Genomic DNA, 15,576 nt, shown 5'->3' with positions numbered 1-15,576 from the left:
ATAAATAATAATTAAATGTCACATAAATATAATATAATTTAAATATGTAATTTTAAGGTAATGAGAAATGGAGTTGTAATATTCTTAATTTTCAATAATAATGTAAATACAAATACTATTCTTTGTATATTTAAGCAAAGTAGTATTTCTTATGGGGGAGTGAAATATGACTCAGACATGTTCTTTCACTTTATCTAAAATTCAAAATGTGTGCATTTCAGGTAAACATTAAAGACAATATATTGTTTCCAATTCTTAATTTTCTCCTTTCTTTGGAATTCTTCCTTGCTCCCCATATCCCTCTATCTTTCTATCCTCTCTACTCTGTTTCCTTCATATTGCCCCCTGCAACAGGAGGCATGCCCCCAACCCCACAAACAGTCCAGATTGGTGGGCAGAAGCAGAACCAGCAGCAGTATGACCCATCCAAAGGTCCCCCGGTCCAGAACGCCGCCAGCCTTCACACGCCACCCCCACAGCTTCCAGGCCGCCTACCCCAGGGTGGAATCCCCATGGCGGGTCTGCCTCTCTCCCTGTCCCAGGGTCAGGCCATGTTGGTAGACCAGCAGGCTCCGATGACTGGAGGTCAGCTCCAGGTCAAGGTGCAGGGTGTGCAGGGTACTGGGGCCTTGCTGGCTCCAGTTAACCCACATGCTCAGCTGCAGGCACAGCTTCAGCAGATGCAGTCAGGGCTCCACCTCCAGATGCAACAGCAGATGCAGCAGTCCGTCATGCAGCCTGGACAGGCAGTGAGTATGCAAAAAAATGGTGAAACAAAAACCTCACTAACCACACTGAAAAGCATGTCTTCTGTGTTGTTCTTGTTCTGCTCGCTGTAATAGTAATAAAGGTTTGTTAAGATGTGCACGTTTGTGATTTGGCTCTAGCTTTTTCCACACACACACAAAAAATCTTAATTGCACTAAATACACTTTTGGAAACTTTAAAATCTTCACAGTATTTGCATTTTTTTTTTTTTATTGTCAGCAAAACCATTAACAATAAATCGCACAGCTCTAATACAACAGTAGATTTTGTTTCACTTCATCTTTTCTCTTTTTTCAGACTGTGACACTTGTTCGTCCTGGATCAGATTCCTCCCAGCCTTCCCAACGTTTGATGTCCAACTCCCTGTCCAACCCGGTTATGTCTCCTGCTCCTCTCACATCCCCGTCCTCTCTACCCTCCCCACACCTGTCTGCCCCGGTTCGCACCCCAAGTACTGGCCCCAGCCTCTCCTCTGCTGCCCAGTCCAAACTCGCTACCACAAATGGCACCGCCGGGCTCAAAATGTCTGGGCTGGGTCAGAATCCGGTCGGGCAGAACTCACAGGAAAGCTTTCAAGACAAACAAGCAGAACAAGCCAAGCTGGTGAGATCTCTCAGATTACATTACAATATTTAATATGTGCAGTATATTCTAATATCCACTAAAATAGATTATTGTTAGAATTTGTAGTGTATGCTTCCTATAATATTTCAGACATAATTGTCACATTATATTGTAGGAGAGTCATGTGCACCAGCGCATTGCAGAGCTCCGTAAAGAGGGCCAGTGGTCAGCTAGCCGTTTACCCAAGCTGCAGGAGGCCTGCAGGCCCAAATCCCAATGGGACTACTTGCTGGAGGAGATGCAGTGGATGGCTGCTGACTTTGCCCAGGAAAGACGCTGGAAGATGGCTGCTGCCAAGAAGGTGAGAAGACTCCCACTCAGTCCCACGCACTGATATTAGAAATGTCTCAGACAGTATTAATTGAGCCAATTGCTCTGTACCTTCTAGCATAGATAACACCTACATGCATTCAGCTACATGTAATGGTGACAGTGACAATTCATTATAGAGCAGGCTAAAATTCTGCTTTGATTTTGACTTCACTTTCGTCTCTCTGTAGCTTGTGCGTACATGTGCACGTTACCACGACGAACAGAAGAAGATGGAGGAACGTGAGAAGAGAGAGGAGGAAATGAGACTCCGGCAAATAGCCAGCACCATCGCTCGTGGGGTTGACTACTTCTGGTCCAATATTGAACAGGTACATTTACTTATTAATTATACCCATCTTATTTGATTATTATTTATATAATATTGTAGTATTTTATTATTTCAAATGAGCTTTTATTTCTATGATTTCAGTTTGTTTTAGTCAGTCTGTTGTGCTTTTGTCACTTTTATATTTTGTGAATGTGAATAAGTAACAAAAACATGAATAAGTCATTTCTTTTTGTCTTACCGCAGGTTGTGGAAATCAAGCTGCGTTTTGAGATCTATGACAAACAACAAAAAGTTCTCGGCCTGCAGAAGGCTGTGAGTAAAGGTGAGATTGATAAATAATTATATATATATATATATCTTGTTTTAGCTGTTTGTCAGCATTTATTAATTCAGAAGAGATGTTGTATTGCTACAGGTCAGTGTGCTAAACCAACCCAGTCATCTGGAGAGAAGCCAGATAAAGAGAGTAAAGGGGTAAGATCTTCTCCATGGGTTCTCCAAGATCCTTCCTCATTGCTGCTAACTCTTTGAACGTCTTTTTTTCCCTTTAAGCAGGAGACTGGCCAATCCCGCAAGAGAAAGTCGAGCACTTCGCTGTCAGATGTAGAGGGTACATATTGCATTTCTACATAGTTAGCTTACTGTTCTCTTCTGTGTCAGGTGTTGAACGGCTTCAGGTTTTTTAAAGGGTTAGTTCACCCAAAAATGAAATTTATGTCAATAATGACTCGCCCTAATGTTGTTCCACACCTGTAAGACCTCCGTTCATCTTCAGAACAAAGTTTAAGATATTTTATATTTAGTCCGAGAGCGTATATCCAAGTGTATGCACACTATACTGTCCATGCCCAGAATAAGAATAAAAACATCATCAAAGTAGTCCATATGTGACATCAGTTAGTTAATTAGAATCTCTTGAAGGATCGAAAATATGTTTTGGTCCAAAAATAGCAAAAACTACGACTTTATTCAGCATTCTCTTCTCTTCCGCGTTTGATTTCAAACCTCAAATAAGGATTAAAACGGTCATGAATCAGCGTATTGATTCATGATTGGGATTGCCAAACTGCTGAAATCACGTGACATTGGCGATCCGAATCATGAATCAATAAGCTGATTCAGCGTATTGAGTGATTGCGTGTGAATTAATTAGTTATATCTGGCAGCGTCTCTTAAATAGTGAAGCTGTGAGTTTTAGTTACTAAGCAATATATACTAGAATTTTCCGTTTCTAAGCCATTTTTATTAATAAATCACAGCAGTGTTGAAAATACATTTCTATGCACATGCATAGATGTGCAAGCTATGTGTGTTTGTTTCAACATAGCATTGCATTAGTTTAGAACGGTGATTAACTTTAAAACATGCCGATTAAAATCGCATTCTCAGAATAAATTTTTAGCATCCAGATGGTATAATCAAACACGTCTTGTGGAGAGCTCTCAGAGTATGAATCTATTTGTCATTTTAACTTTGAAAATGTCAAATAGCTTCTCCTGTTTCACCCTATATAGGCCAGCGACTAGTCTTACAGCATCATGACAGAGCATTAAAGTCGACTAGTCTATGCAACCCCTAGTTTGTGCATGCTGCTGAATGCTCTGTTGTTCTTTTGCAGTTGAGGATGAGGAAAGTACAATAGAAGAACAGGAGGCTACGGAGATTGCAGCTGATCAGAAAGCAGAGCTTGTCGAACTGACAAAAGAAGGTACGTTTTATATCTCAGACTTTTTGTCATGTCTTTAAATGGTTATACATTTTGATATTAATATTTTAGAAATCTATCAGACTATGTATGAACATATTTCATATTTAGCTTTTTTTTAAGGTCAATAATCATGCCTTCTTGCTTAGTTATATAAATATTTTATTTATACACTTGGCAATGTTTTTTTTAATGTATTTAATGCAAAAAAAGTAACTTTTAAATGATTTTCAGGAATGTTGTGTGCCACTTCTTATGAGAATATTCTTAAGTGAATTTTGAGATTAAATTAATTTCTTTTGTTTATTCGTTTTGGGTACATGTGTATGCGTAAAATGCAAAAACTATGTGTCTGTGTCTTGTAGCTGAAGTGCCATTGGATGATCTGGTAAAGCAGTACGCTGGTGCTTACGCTGAGGGCTTTGAGTGGCCGCAGCCTACCAGCCAGAGTGAGGATGAAGACCGAGAGGAAGCTGATGGTTTGTCTACATCTGCTGCTTAAGAACTAAAGCAGTTGTTCATAAATTAATAAATAAAAAAATATTAAAATAAACAGTACTTTTAACAGTATATTGATTTGATGTTGCAGTGACAGTTTTTTTTTTTTTTTTGCTTTTCTCTGTTCAGACATGAATTCTCCATTGGACTGTCCACATTATGCAGTGCTGATAGACTCTTTGCTGAGTATGGATCAATACCGTGGGGCTGAGCGGATGACTTCTGGCCCTGATGGGAAGCCCACAAAGGATATCGCTGAGGTGGCCGCAGCAACGGACCTGATTCTGCCCAAAGGCAGTGCCAGGACCACTCTTACTGTGAGTTCCTTACGCTGTTACTCACAGGGACTGTTTTATTTGATTTTGAGCAGGTTTTTAATTCATAGAGGGCTTGCTGTGTTTGCATGTCTGATGACTCAATTATCTCTTTCTTCTCAGAGTCGTTCCTCTCCTCCTGCTTTGTTGCACGGCTCTCTGAGAGAGTACCAGCAGGTCGGGGTAGAGTGGCTGGCAAACCTGTACCGCAAAAACCTCAATGGCATCCTGGCAGATGAAACTGGCCTTGGCAAAACTGTACAGACTGTGGCTTACTTCGCTCACTTGGCCTGCAACCAGGGTACCACCATCAGCCACTTTTATTTAAAAAAATTATAAAAAAATTATAAAGGTGACAGAAGTCACTTTTTGTTAATTTAAGAATAAAATGCAACCCATACTGGTGTAATGTCGGTGTTGCAGGTATATGGGGACCGCATTTGGTGGTGGTAAGGACCTGTAAGCTGTTGAACTGGGAAATGGAGTTCAAACGCTGGTGTCCTGGCCTGAAGATACTCCTGTACCTCGGCAGCCGAAAGCAGCGCAGAAACAAAAGATTGGTATGAACCAGAGCAAGCCAGCCAGCTATGTGCTTTTGCATACCACATTGCTGTAAATCCAGCCAGAGCATTTTTCGCATTAGAACATTCTCCAAAATAGTTTTCAAAGGAGCTGATAGGTCATTTATATTCTTGATTATTAAGTGGGCACCTTTTTTCCCCTGTTGTCTGTTCTCACTTTCCCATTGTTGCCTAATGTGTGCAGAGGTGGTGTGAGCCCAACAGCTTCCACGTGTGTGTGACTTCATATAAGCTTCTGCTAAAAGATCAGTCTCACTTTATAAGGAGGCGATGGAGGCACCTGGTGCTGGACGAGGTGCAGCTCATTAAGAACATGACTGAGAAACACTGGGAAACCATCTTCAACATAAAGAGGTTAGGAAACACTTATCTATTCGGGTCTTGCTTTTTGAGATTTAAGCATTTGAGAAAATATTCACAGTCGATTTTTAAGTGCTGTTTACCATGGATGCACAATAAATGCACAATGGTTAATCTTCACTTAGATCATTCAGTGTGTGACCTATAACCAATACCATCAAAATGAATTTTCATTTATTGAAATAAAAGTTGAAACATAATATAAATAATACAAATTTTAACTTATTAAAATAGACTGAAATAAAATGTTTGACATACTAAAATGATTAAAACGGAAATAATATAAATTCAAGCAAAATGTAAACATAAAAAAGGGGAAAAGCACATCATAATTATTAAAGCTTAAACTAAAATTAAAATAAAAAAACTAATATTTTTTATTTATTTAGATTTTAGTTTTATAGAAATATAATAAGATCAGTAATAAGATCATCTATGTATCAGTTGTCAATCATATAAAAAATAGCTGCTTATCGGCTTCTGAATATTGGTGCATCCCAATACTATTAACTATATACATGCTATACATTTACTATAAAAATGCTTTGTATAATTAAAATATATTGTAAAAGTTAGAATTTTGATATGATTTTTCTTTATCTTCTCAACAGTCAACAGAGGATCCTCTTAATCAACACACCCCTGCAGAACACTCTAAAAGAATTATGGACAATGATCCACTTTCTCCTGCCTGGAATCACTCACCCATACCTCAACTTCCCCATCAAACCCGGCACCGATCAAAACCAGGACTACTGTCACAAACTGGTCATCAGACTGCACAGGGTGAGTCCTGATTGGAGTTGTTTCTGATGACGGTTTACCACAGAATGTTGTGCCTTTGGTTAACTACCTTGCTCCAGCACCATGGTTCATAATTCAGTTTCTGTTATAGATGATTCAGCCCTTTATCCTGCGTCGTTCCAAGAGGGATGTAGAGAAGCAAATGCCCAAGAAGTATGAACACATTCTCAAGTGCCGTCTGTCCAAGAGGCAAAAGAGCATGTACGAAGACATCCTCATCCAGCCCAGGTCAGTACAGGTCACACTCATGCCAAACACATTGGCTGCATCTGAAAACCTAGGCAGCTGACTCATTGCCTCATAAGACAATGGCTTGTAAGGCATCGTTTTGTGCATGAAGGCACTTTACGAAACTGATTTCAGACAGACTTCTAAGGCGGTATAACAGTTCAGTGATCTACAGCAAAATAGAGGGAGCTTTGGTGAGAACTTAACAAATATTTAATTACTACATTAGTAATTTCTCACTAGAAATTACATTAGAAGGGGAAAATATTGGTAAAAAAACACACATTTACACACAAGCTGACCAGCAAACGCAACTTTCGGGTGCCATATTATTTTTCCAGCTAAGTTGTCACTGAATGGAAAGCACAGGATTTTGGGATATCAAAGGCAGCGAAGGATACTTGTTTGCTGCCTTGAAAAATCGATTAGATGAAGGTATCTCAGGAGACCGAAAGTGAAACAAACATTAGATTTGGATGTGGCTCGATGCCTTCCTGCCTTGAAATGGGTCCCCCGAAGGCAGCTTTTTCCTGGTTTTGGATGCAGCCATTGTAACCAGCTCATCTCCAGTTCATCCATTTTGAATTGTTCTCTGTTTTTCTACTGCCTAGTGCACAGGAGGCTCTAAAGACAGGACATTTTGTCAGAGTCCTGGAGGTTCTTATGCAGCTGCAGAAGATCTGCAACCATCCAGATCTGATCCAACCCAGAGATGTGCACAACTCTTACATATGTCAGCCACTTCAGTACAATACCCCATCATTACTGCTCACCGCACTGCAGCAGGACCAGTGGAAGGTAAGCAAAAGAAATAAACACATGGACTGTCCATGATAGATGTTCGTTGACTGATAGGCCATTTTCTTTTCCAGACTGTAGATATGTCACTGTTTGACCTGATCAGTAACGAGGGCAAATTGACCCGTTATGAGGCAGAGGAGACTCTGCCAAAACTCAGAATGACCAAACAGCTGATCGAAGAGATCTACAGTGCACGTGACCCACCTGCACGACCCAGACCATGCAAGATCAAACCTATGAGGTGTCCATTCATAAAGACCCATTACTCTCATATCATACTGAATTTTATAATAATTTCACCTATTTCTATGATAGGTTTTTAAATTAGACGAAACTTTTAATATACAGTACATTGCTAATACTGATGTTAGTGCTGTTGATTTCACTGTGGGATGTTTTTAAATTCAGGTTGTTCCTGCCGGTGCAGTATGGGACTAAACCAGAGGGACGTCTTGTCCCCATGACTAGCAGCACCACTCAAGCCCCTCGTGCCACAGCTGTGACTACTGCCCCCACCACAACCACCAACCCTGTTACTGCTGCTCTCAGCACACAGCCCAGGGGCAAATCACCTCTTACCACAACCACTTCCACACAGGGTAAGACCCCAACTTCTTACACAAGCATTTTTCCACACTTAGAGAAGGGACACATCAAACCGACGCCACGGAACTAGTGCTGATGAAAAAGGACTGTGTTGTTGCCCCACATTGATGACGTTGGGGCAAAAAAGCTGCATTTGAACATACTGAGAGAATTACAGCTGACTGTCAACTAACATGCGCCTTCTGCGCCTGCATGTAAATGAGACAACTGTCTATTTCTGCAGATATATTTGTCATATGTTCATCATTCAAAGGAAAAAAAGGAAACCACCGCTGCTGGCTGCAGATACACAAACCGTAAACAAAGCAGGGTTTGCTTACTGTTTTGAATCTCTATCCGGCTGATAATTTTGTTTATTCTACTCCGCTCATGTTCATATTAAAACTTTTGCCAATCAGACTTCTCTCTCACATTGACGGTGCCGATTATACATGTTGAATCGGCCCAAAAAAAACTGACAGCGTCTGACAGTGAGAAACATACCCTGACGGCCGATCATCGACTTGGTGTATTCTGGGCTTTAGAACCGTAACTCACAATCTGCAAGTTTTTGTCAAGTGTTATTATATTTTTGCTTTTTTTATGCAGAAATCATGCTCATGTTAGTTATTTGTTTCTATGAAGCTCTGTTAACATGTTTTTTTTATGTGATATTTGTTACATACATCACTAATATTGTTGTTAATTAATCACTTTAACTAACATATACTATAAGAGATAACGTTAATGATTAAAGATTACAAGGACAAAGGAATTTAACAAATAATGCTCGCAGATTAATCATTTATAATAAATGTAGCATCTTTCCAAATTTGTATTTAAATTTAGATTTTCATGGTGACTTGTGCACAACTTTATTTAGGACTGTTGCTGTGAATTATTATTATTATTATTTTTTTATTATTATTTAAATCTGTATAATATAATAAATAATATACCATTGATTTGTTTGTTCTAAATAACATTTTTTTTTATCTTCTACCCCATTACACTTGCTTTAACTGGTCCGTTGAGATTAACTCCACGTTTTCCTCCTTAGCCTCCACAATCAAAAGTTCATCAGGACAACTCTTAACAGGAGCCACCCCTAACCCCCCCTCTACCCCTCTGGCTATGGGTGTGACAGGGGTCACCACTATGTCTGCTGTGACCCCTCACGTCCCTGCCGCCCACCCCCTCCAGCCCAGTTTGGTATCCCAGAGGCTGGTGCTCAGCTCCCAGGCCCAGGCACGCTTGCCTAGTAAGTGGCCTTCCCATCACCGACAGCAGATCGGCCCTCTCCTCCTCACTCTCTCCCTTGTGCACCTGTACTTTAATGTTTCCTTATTATCATGCCCTCAAGCACAGCAGTAAACAACCTAACTGAAGATCAGAGACTACGGTACGGCACTGCTGAAGTGAACTAGTACATACAGACCTCCACCAGAGAAACTAATGGTGAAAATTCAAACAAATCGACACCGCTGGCATATTTTCAGTCTGATTTGAAGTGTAAAAATCTTTGGCTTCAGCAGATGACCTACGGTGGTTTCTCTCCTCACCCTTCGTAAACAAGCATGAGCCCTTCAGATCTCCAGAAGTTTTTTACTTCTTTTTTTTGACATATTTATTCCCTTTCCTTTATTCTGGTTTCCCTTCTGCATTTTAATGACTAATCTCTTTGTTTTTCATACAGTTCAGCTGAAGGATGATCGAGAAGCTTTCTAATATTGTTTTGCCTCCCTATCTTTTCAGTGCAGCTTTTCTTCAGAGCCATTTATTTCATTAGGCACTTTTCCACTGTCAGGCTAGTACGAGCCAGGGCTAAAAACATGCCAGGCAGGGCCAATAGCCTCGGACCTTGAGCCATGAGGCAAAAATCAAGCTGCAATTCTGCTGTTGTGACAGTAGCCCCTCAGCGCTACCCTAAACCTGCCTTAACACACTTCCATAGAACAATGTCACACGACCCCACCATTTCACCAGCTGACTAAAAACTAGCTAGGTCGCAAAATGAGCATATTTATTATTATCTCACAGAAAAAGAGAACACACACACTTATTCAGTCATGCCTGCTTCCATTTATTTGTGCTTTTCTGTTTACGTGTGGCCTGACAGTGAAAGCACAGCTATTGTCCTTCTGTGGGTATAAAGAGTATCAGGCTTGTGAGCACTGCTCCCCATGTCACATGTAACTATTGTTACATGAAAACAAACAGATTTGCGCCCACTTTGATTTGCTCTACTAAAGAGGTCAGAGTGTTTTCAGTTTGTTTGTTTCAGGTTTTTATATTTAAGATTTTGTTTGTGAAAGTGTCTTTCATTTAACACACCCTGGCGCATGTCTCTTTCTGTGCTCACCCAAAACAAACTAAAAAAATGTATTTTTCTCAGATGCATTTTTAGCTGCTTTGCGCTGTAATTTAACAGTAGTAATTTTTCTCTACTGAAGGTGGAGATGTTATGAAGGTTGCTCAGTTGGTTGGACAGGGCCGGATCACCCAGCCAGAGACCCCTGTGACCCTGCAGTTCCAGGGAAACAAGTTCACCTTGTCCCCAAGTCAGCTGCGGCAGCTCACCACCGGCCAGCCCCTGCAGCTCCAAGGTACACTCGGTAATGTCCAGCCCATATTCATCCTCTCTGTCTCATTTCATTGCCATGTTCAGTCACTTGTGCCAGTTGTTTTTATTTGTTTTCAGTGGCTTAATGTGTCACCATGTATATGTATGTTTTTGCATTAGGCAACATCCTGCAGATTGTGTCAGCCCCCGGACAGCCTCTTCTCAGGCCACAAGGACCACCTATGGTGATGCCTACCGTGTCCCAGACTGTGCCTGTCCAGAACTCCTCAGGCACCCCACCCCCTGCCACCTCCACACCACAAGGTGAGGCACTGCTCCATCCTGAAGCTGCTTGTTATTCTCATTAGTGCTCGACCTTCACCTATATCAGTGGTTCTCAACCTTTTTGGCAACACAGTCCAATACATCTATGAAGGCTAAGATATTTCTGCTATTTGTTATTCCATTGCCTATTTTTAGTTAAATTTTTTTTTCAATGTTTGTTTGTTTTTATTTATAGAAACTATGACTGGTAATATATTAAAATAATAGAATATTATTATTTATAATTTAAAATAATTTAAAAAATAATTTATAGGGCTGTCAATCGATTAAAAAATTAATCTAATTAATTAAGTAAAATGATTTTCTAATTCCATTCCCTTCTCTCCTCTCCTGTTCTCTTCAAATTGTGCTAAATACAGGTCCTTCTCAAAAAATTAGCATATGATAAAGTTCATTATTTTCCATAATGTAATGATAAAAATTAAACTTTCATATATTTTAGATTCATTGCACTCCAACTGAAATATTTCAGGTCTTTTATTGTTTTAATAATGATGATTTTGGCATACAGCTCATGAAAACCCAAAATTCTAAAATCTAAAAATTTTTGCATATTTCATCCGACCAATAAAAGAGAAGTGTTTTTAATACAAAAAAGTCAACCTTCAAAAAATTATGTTCAGTTATGCACTCAATACTTGGTCGGAAATCCTTTTGCAGAAATGACTGCTTCAATGCGGCGTGGCATGGAGGCGATCAGCCTGTGGCACTGCTGAGGTGTTATGGAGGCTTCGATAGCGGCCTTAAGCTCATCCAGAATGTCTTGCGTCTCAACTTTCTCTTCACAATATCCCACAGATTCTCTATGGGGTTCAGGTCCAGAGAGTTGGCAGGCCAATTGAGCACAGTAATACCATGGTCAGTAAACCATTTACCAGTGGTTTTGGCACTGTGGCAGGTGCCAGGTCGTGCTGAAAAACAAAATATGCATCTCCATAAAGCTTTTCAGCAGATGGAAGCATGAAGTGCTCCAAAATCTCCTGATAGCTAGCTGCATTGACCCTACGCTTTATAAAACACAGTGGACCAACACCAGCAGCTGACATGGCACCCCAGACCATCACTGACTGTGGGTACTTTACACTGGACTTCAGGCATTTTGGCATTTCCTTCTCCCCAGTCTTCCTCCAGACTCTGGCACCTTGATTTCCGAATGACATGCAAAATGTGCTTTCATTCGAAAAAAGTACTTTGGACCACTGAGTAACAGTCCAGTGCTGCTTCTCTGTAGCCCAAAGTGGCTTGACCTGGGGAATGCGGCACCTGTAGCCCATTTCCTGCACAAGCCTGTGCACGGTGGCTCTGGATGTTTCTACTCCAGACTCAGTCCACTGCTTCCGCAGGTCCCACAAGGTCTGGAATCGGTCCTTCTCCACAATCTTCCTCAGGGTCCGGTCACCTCTTCTCGTTGTGCAGCGTTTTTTGCCACACTTTTTCCTTCCCACAGACTTCCCACTGAGGTGCCTTGATACGGCACTCTGGGAACAGCCTATTCGTTCAGAAATTTCTTTCTGTGTCTTACCCTCTCGCTTGAGGGTGGCAACGATGGCCTTCTGGACAGCAGTCAAGTCGGCAGTCTTACCCATGATTGCGGTTTTGAGTAATGAACCAGGCTGGAAGTTTTTAAAAGCCTCAGGAATCTTTTGCAGGTGTTTAGGGTTAATTACATGATTCAGATGATTAAGTTAATAGCTCGTTTAGAGAACCTTTTCATGAAATGCTAATTTTGTAAGGGTTTTCATGAGCTGTATGTCGAAATCATCAGTATTAAAACAATAAAAGACCTGAAATATTTCAGTTGGTGTGCAATGAATCTAAAATATATGAAAGTTTAATTTTTATCATTACATTATGGAAAATAATGAACTTTATCACAATATGCTAAATAAAGGCAGAAATGGCAAATAGACAAACAAAAATAAAACAATTATGTAAATCCAATTTATTAAAGAGCTCTACTTTCCAAATTAATGTGTGACCTTTCTAGTTATTTGTGATTTATGAGATAAGCTTTTATATTTAAAAAAAATCTGCAATTTCAACCTGATTAAATGCGCATAGAAAACATTTTCATGTAGTAAGCTCTAGTAAGATTTTACCAGAAAAACGTTTTAGACTTTATCAAATGTAAATGTATCCTGTATAATCTAAACTTCTGTATTTTCCTTTTCTTCTTTTTTTTTGCAACTGCAATTTATGCAATTACTTGATTCCCAATTAAATATGTTCTTGATGTAGCTAGGCAAAAATTATATTTGTTATAGAAAATTTCTATGATTTTATTGTATTTATTTTTCTAGATCTTAGGAACACTGGTTCTTAAAAATGCCAGCTGTTGATGGAACAGTACAATAATTAATATGATTTGATATGAATATTAATTTTTAAGCTTATTTTGTCCATTTGAAATAATTTTAAGCCATCTTGTGCCCCCTTGAACGTGTGCTGAGGCCACCTAGTTGTTCCCAGCCCTCTGGTTGAGAAACACTGACCTAAATATGTGATATTCCACTGCTGTCTTAGATCATTTAAACTCAAGCTCTCTTTCTGCCTGTTTCCATAAAGCAACCACAGTCACTCCAGCTATCACAGACACGGAAACAAACGCTAAACACTCAGCTAATGCCACAACACAGGTGAGTTTGGAAGATGTGTTGAAGGAAATAATATGGTCCATTAAATAGTTGTGAACACTGAACCCTTTCTTTCTGTCTGTTTAGGAGTCAAGTGAGGAACGAAACAGGCAGCTGAAAGAGCGTCTTGCTAGTTTATTTCACGTGAACGAACGACGGTCCTCACGCTCTGTGTTTTATGGCTCAGACCTGATCAAGACCTGCTCAATTTATGATGGACGCCCTCCACCGGCCTTCCCCGCTCCTCAGCACTCCCGCTGGTCCTGGGTTGGCAAAGACAGTTGCATCAGGGCTCAGCAGACATGCGTGTCCACAGTGGCTCCACTCCGCTCAGCGATTCTCTCTAACACGGAGCAGGAGGCAGCAGCAGGCAACTTGTTGAAGAGGTCTGGATTTGACGATTAAATTCTTACCTTGGAAGCTGTTTTGTGAGCTTTTGTGAGCGTTTTGTGATCTAATTCTGCTTCTTGTTATATTTTAGGTTCTCCTGCATAATTCCTGCTGCTGTGGCCCCTCCCCCTCAGCTGTATGCGTCCAATCCTCCACCATTTTACAGTATAGCACAAAAATCATTCAGGCGACGACTACAGGAAGTGTCTGCTCCACACAATGCAGAGATCCGTAACTTAGCCTGTCCACCTGTTACCAGCTTCCCTGATATGCACATGCTGGAGATGGATTCAGGTGTGCACCTCAGCTCTACCTTCAAAATATCATTGTATATACTTCTATCCATCTTATAGCTACCATTTTTTCTTAAAATTGGGGTCAGTAAGATTGTTTTCTTCGTAATTTTATTCAGCAAGGACACATTCAGTGATTTAAAAGTGACTGTAAAGACATTTGTAATGTCAAAAGATTTCTATTTTAATTATAATAACTAGAGAAGAAAAATTATCACAAAATTTAATCAAAGTATTCAACATTTATAATTAAAAAAATTATTGAGAACCAAATCAGTATATTATAATGATTTTTGAAGGATCATGTGACATTTAAGATTGGAGTAATGATGCTGAAAATTCTGCTTTGCCATCATAGGAACAAATTACAATTAAGGAAATATTAAAATAGAAAAGTTATTTTAAACTGTAATATTTCCCAATAATGTTATACTTACTGTGGTTTTGCCTAAATAAATGCAGTCCTGTTGAGCATAACTGATTCCTTTCAAAAACAATCTTACAAACCACAAACCTTTGAATGGTAGTGTGTGTTATACTTGTCACCTTTATAATCTATAAATATCAGCATAATGTTTGACCCACATTTGCAGTGTATTCTACTGATCTGCAACCAGTTAAAACTGGTAAAATGGTATACATTTTGATGTGATATAATGTCCCTGGATCTGTTTGCAGGAAAACTAGAGGCGCTGTCAATCCTGCTGCAGAAGCTGAGCGTCGAGAACAGGCGTGTTCTGATCTTCACTCAGATGGCTAGCATGCTAGACATACTGGAGGCCTTCTTAGACCACCATCACCTCACCTACGTACGGCTGGATGAGAGTCTGTCACTGGAGGAGAGACAGGTAAGAGACCTGGAGTAATATATTCTCTTTTGCTCTCTGGTCCCACTGAGGCTGTGTGGGTTTCTGGGCTATAGTTAACCTCTTAACCTTCGCCCTGCGCCGAGAAATAAATTAAAAAATGACATACCCCAAATAAAAATGTCTGCAGCTCTTAAACCCTATGGTCTATATCCATAAATGTGGTCTTATTTTAAACTAGACACTTCAAATTATGTTACCCAAAAGTCATAATAACTCAAAGTAGTATAGGGACAGATTAAAACAAGGGGAAATATGCATGTAAGTGACTCACGTTTTTATTTTTTTATTATTCCCTTATGGAAAAAATATGAGATTTTAATTTTAATGCCCTGAAAATAACCTAAATATAAAACTGAATGTCTGATCATGCTTTGATTAAAATTTGAGGACGATTCTCTCAAAAATGTAGCTTCTGTAAGCTTTTATGTCAAAAAAGACTGGGCGTCCTTTCAATAAAGTCCAATTATATTAGAACATTTGTGTAATAGTAAAGAGTAGTTTTTATTCAAATAAATCTGCAATAAACTGCTAATTATAATGCATTTGCAGGCCCTGATAACTAAAACAACTATTTACAGAATTTACAAGTGTTAAAAAACTCATTTAGTTGATAA

General features: G+C 39.6%; 1 protein-coding gene across 6 annotated transcripts in view; it reads left to right on the top strand.

Moving 5' to 3' along the window:
• ep400 (E1A binding protein p400) overlaps positions 1–15,576 on the top strand; it is a 39,289-nt gene that overhangs the window by 9,199 nt on the left and 14,514 nt on the right. For 4 of the 6 annotated variants that reach the window (XM_067413417.1, XM_067413418.1, XM_067413416.1 and 1 more), the window contains exons 6-30: positions 355–749; positions 1,066–1,371; positions 1,508–1,693; positions 1,893–2,033; positions 2,237–2,315; positions 2,409–2,467; positions 2,546–2,603; positions 3,612–3,701; positions 4,064–4,177; positions 4,326–4,513; positions 4,634–4,811; positions 4,934–5,070; positions 5,276–5,445; positions 6,063–6,237; positions 6,347–6,483; positions 7,095–7,281; positions 7,356–7,525; positions 7,693–7,883; positions 8,930–9,130; positions 10,323–10,484; positions 10,613–10,756; positions 13,343–13,413; positions 13,498–13,796; positions 13,892–14,094; positions 14,772–14,941. In XM_067413417.1, the coding sequence (XP_067269518.1) occupies positions 355–749; positions 1,066–1,371; positions 1,508–1,693; positions 1,893–2,033; positions 2,237–2,315; positions 2,409–2,467; positions 2,546–2,603; positions 3,612–3,701; positions 4,064–4,177; positions 4,326–4,513; positions 4,634–4,811; positions 4,934–5,070; positions 5,276–5,445; positions 6,063–6,237; positions 6,347–6,483; positions 7,095–7,281; positions 7,356–7,525; positions 7,693–7,883; positions 8,930–9,130; positions 10,323–10,484; positions 10,613–10,756; positions 13,343–13,413; positions 13,498–13,796; positions 13,892–14,094; positions 14,772–14,941 (4,211 nt within the window). The remainder of the gene's footprint in view (positions 1–354; positions 750–1,065; positions 1,372–1,507; positions 1,694–1,892; positions 2,034–2,236; positions 2,316–2,408; positions 2,468–2,545; positions 2,604–3,611; positions 3,702–4,063; positions 4,178–4,325; positions 4,514–4,633; positions 4,812–4,933; positions 5,071–5,275; positions 5,446–6,062; positions 6,238–6,346; positions 6,484–7,094; positions 7,282–7,355; positions 7,526–7,692; positions 7,884–8,929; positions 9,131–10,322; positions 10,485–10,612; positions 10,757–13,342; positions 13,414–13,497; positions 13,797–13,891; positions 14,095–14,771; positions 14,942–15,576) is intronic. The other 2 variants (XM_067413420.1, XM_067413421.1) reach the window with 2 other exon arrangements.

Source organism: Pseudorasbora parva, chromosome 13 (genome assembly GCF_024679245.1).
Source record: "Pseudorasbora parva isolate DD20220531a chromosome 13, ASM2467924v1, whole genome shotgun sequence".
Classification (NCBI taxonomy): domain Eukaryota; kingdom Metazoa; phylum Chordata; class Actinopteri; order Cypriniformes; family Gobionidae; genus Pseudorasbora; species Pseudorasbora parva.
The sequence above is the reverse complement of the archived record's forward strand: the minus strand, read 5'-3'. Positions and strand labels throughout refer to the sequence as shown.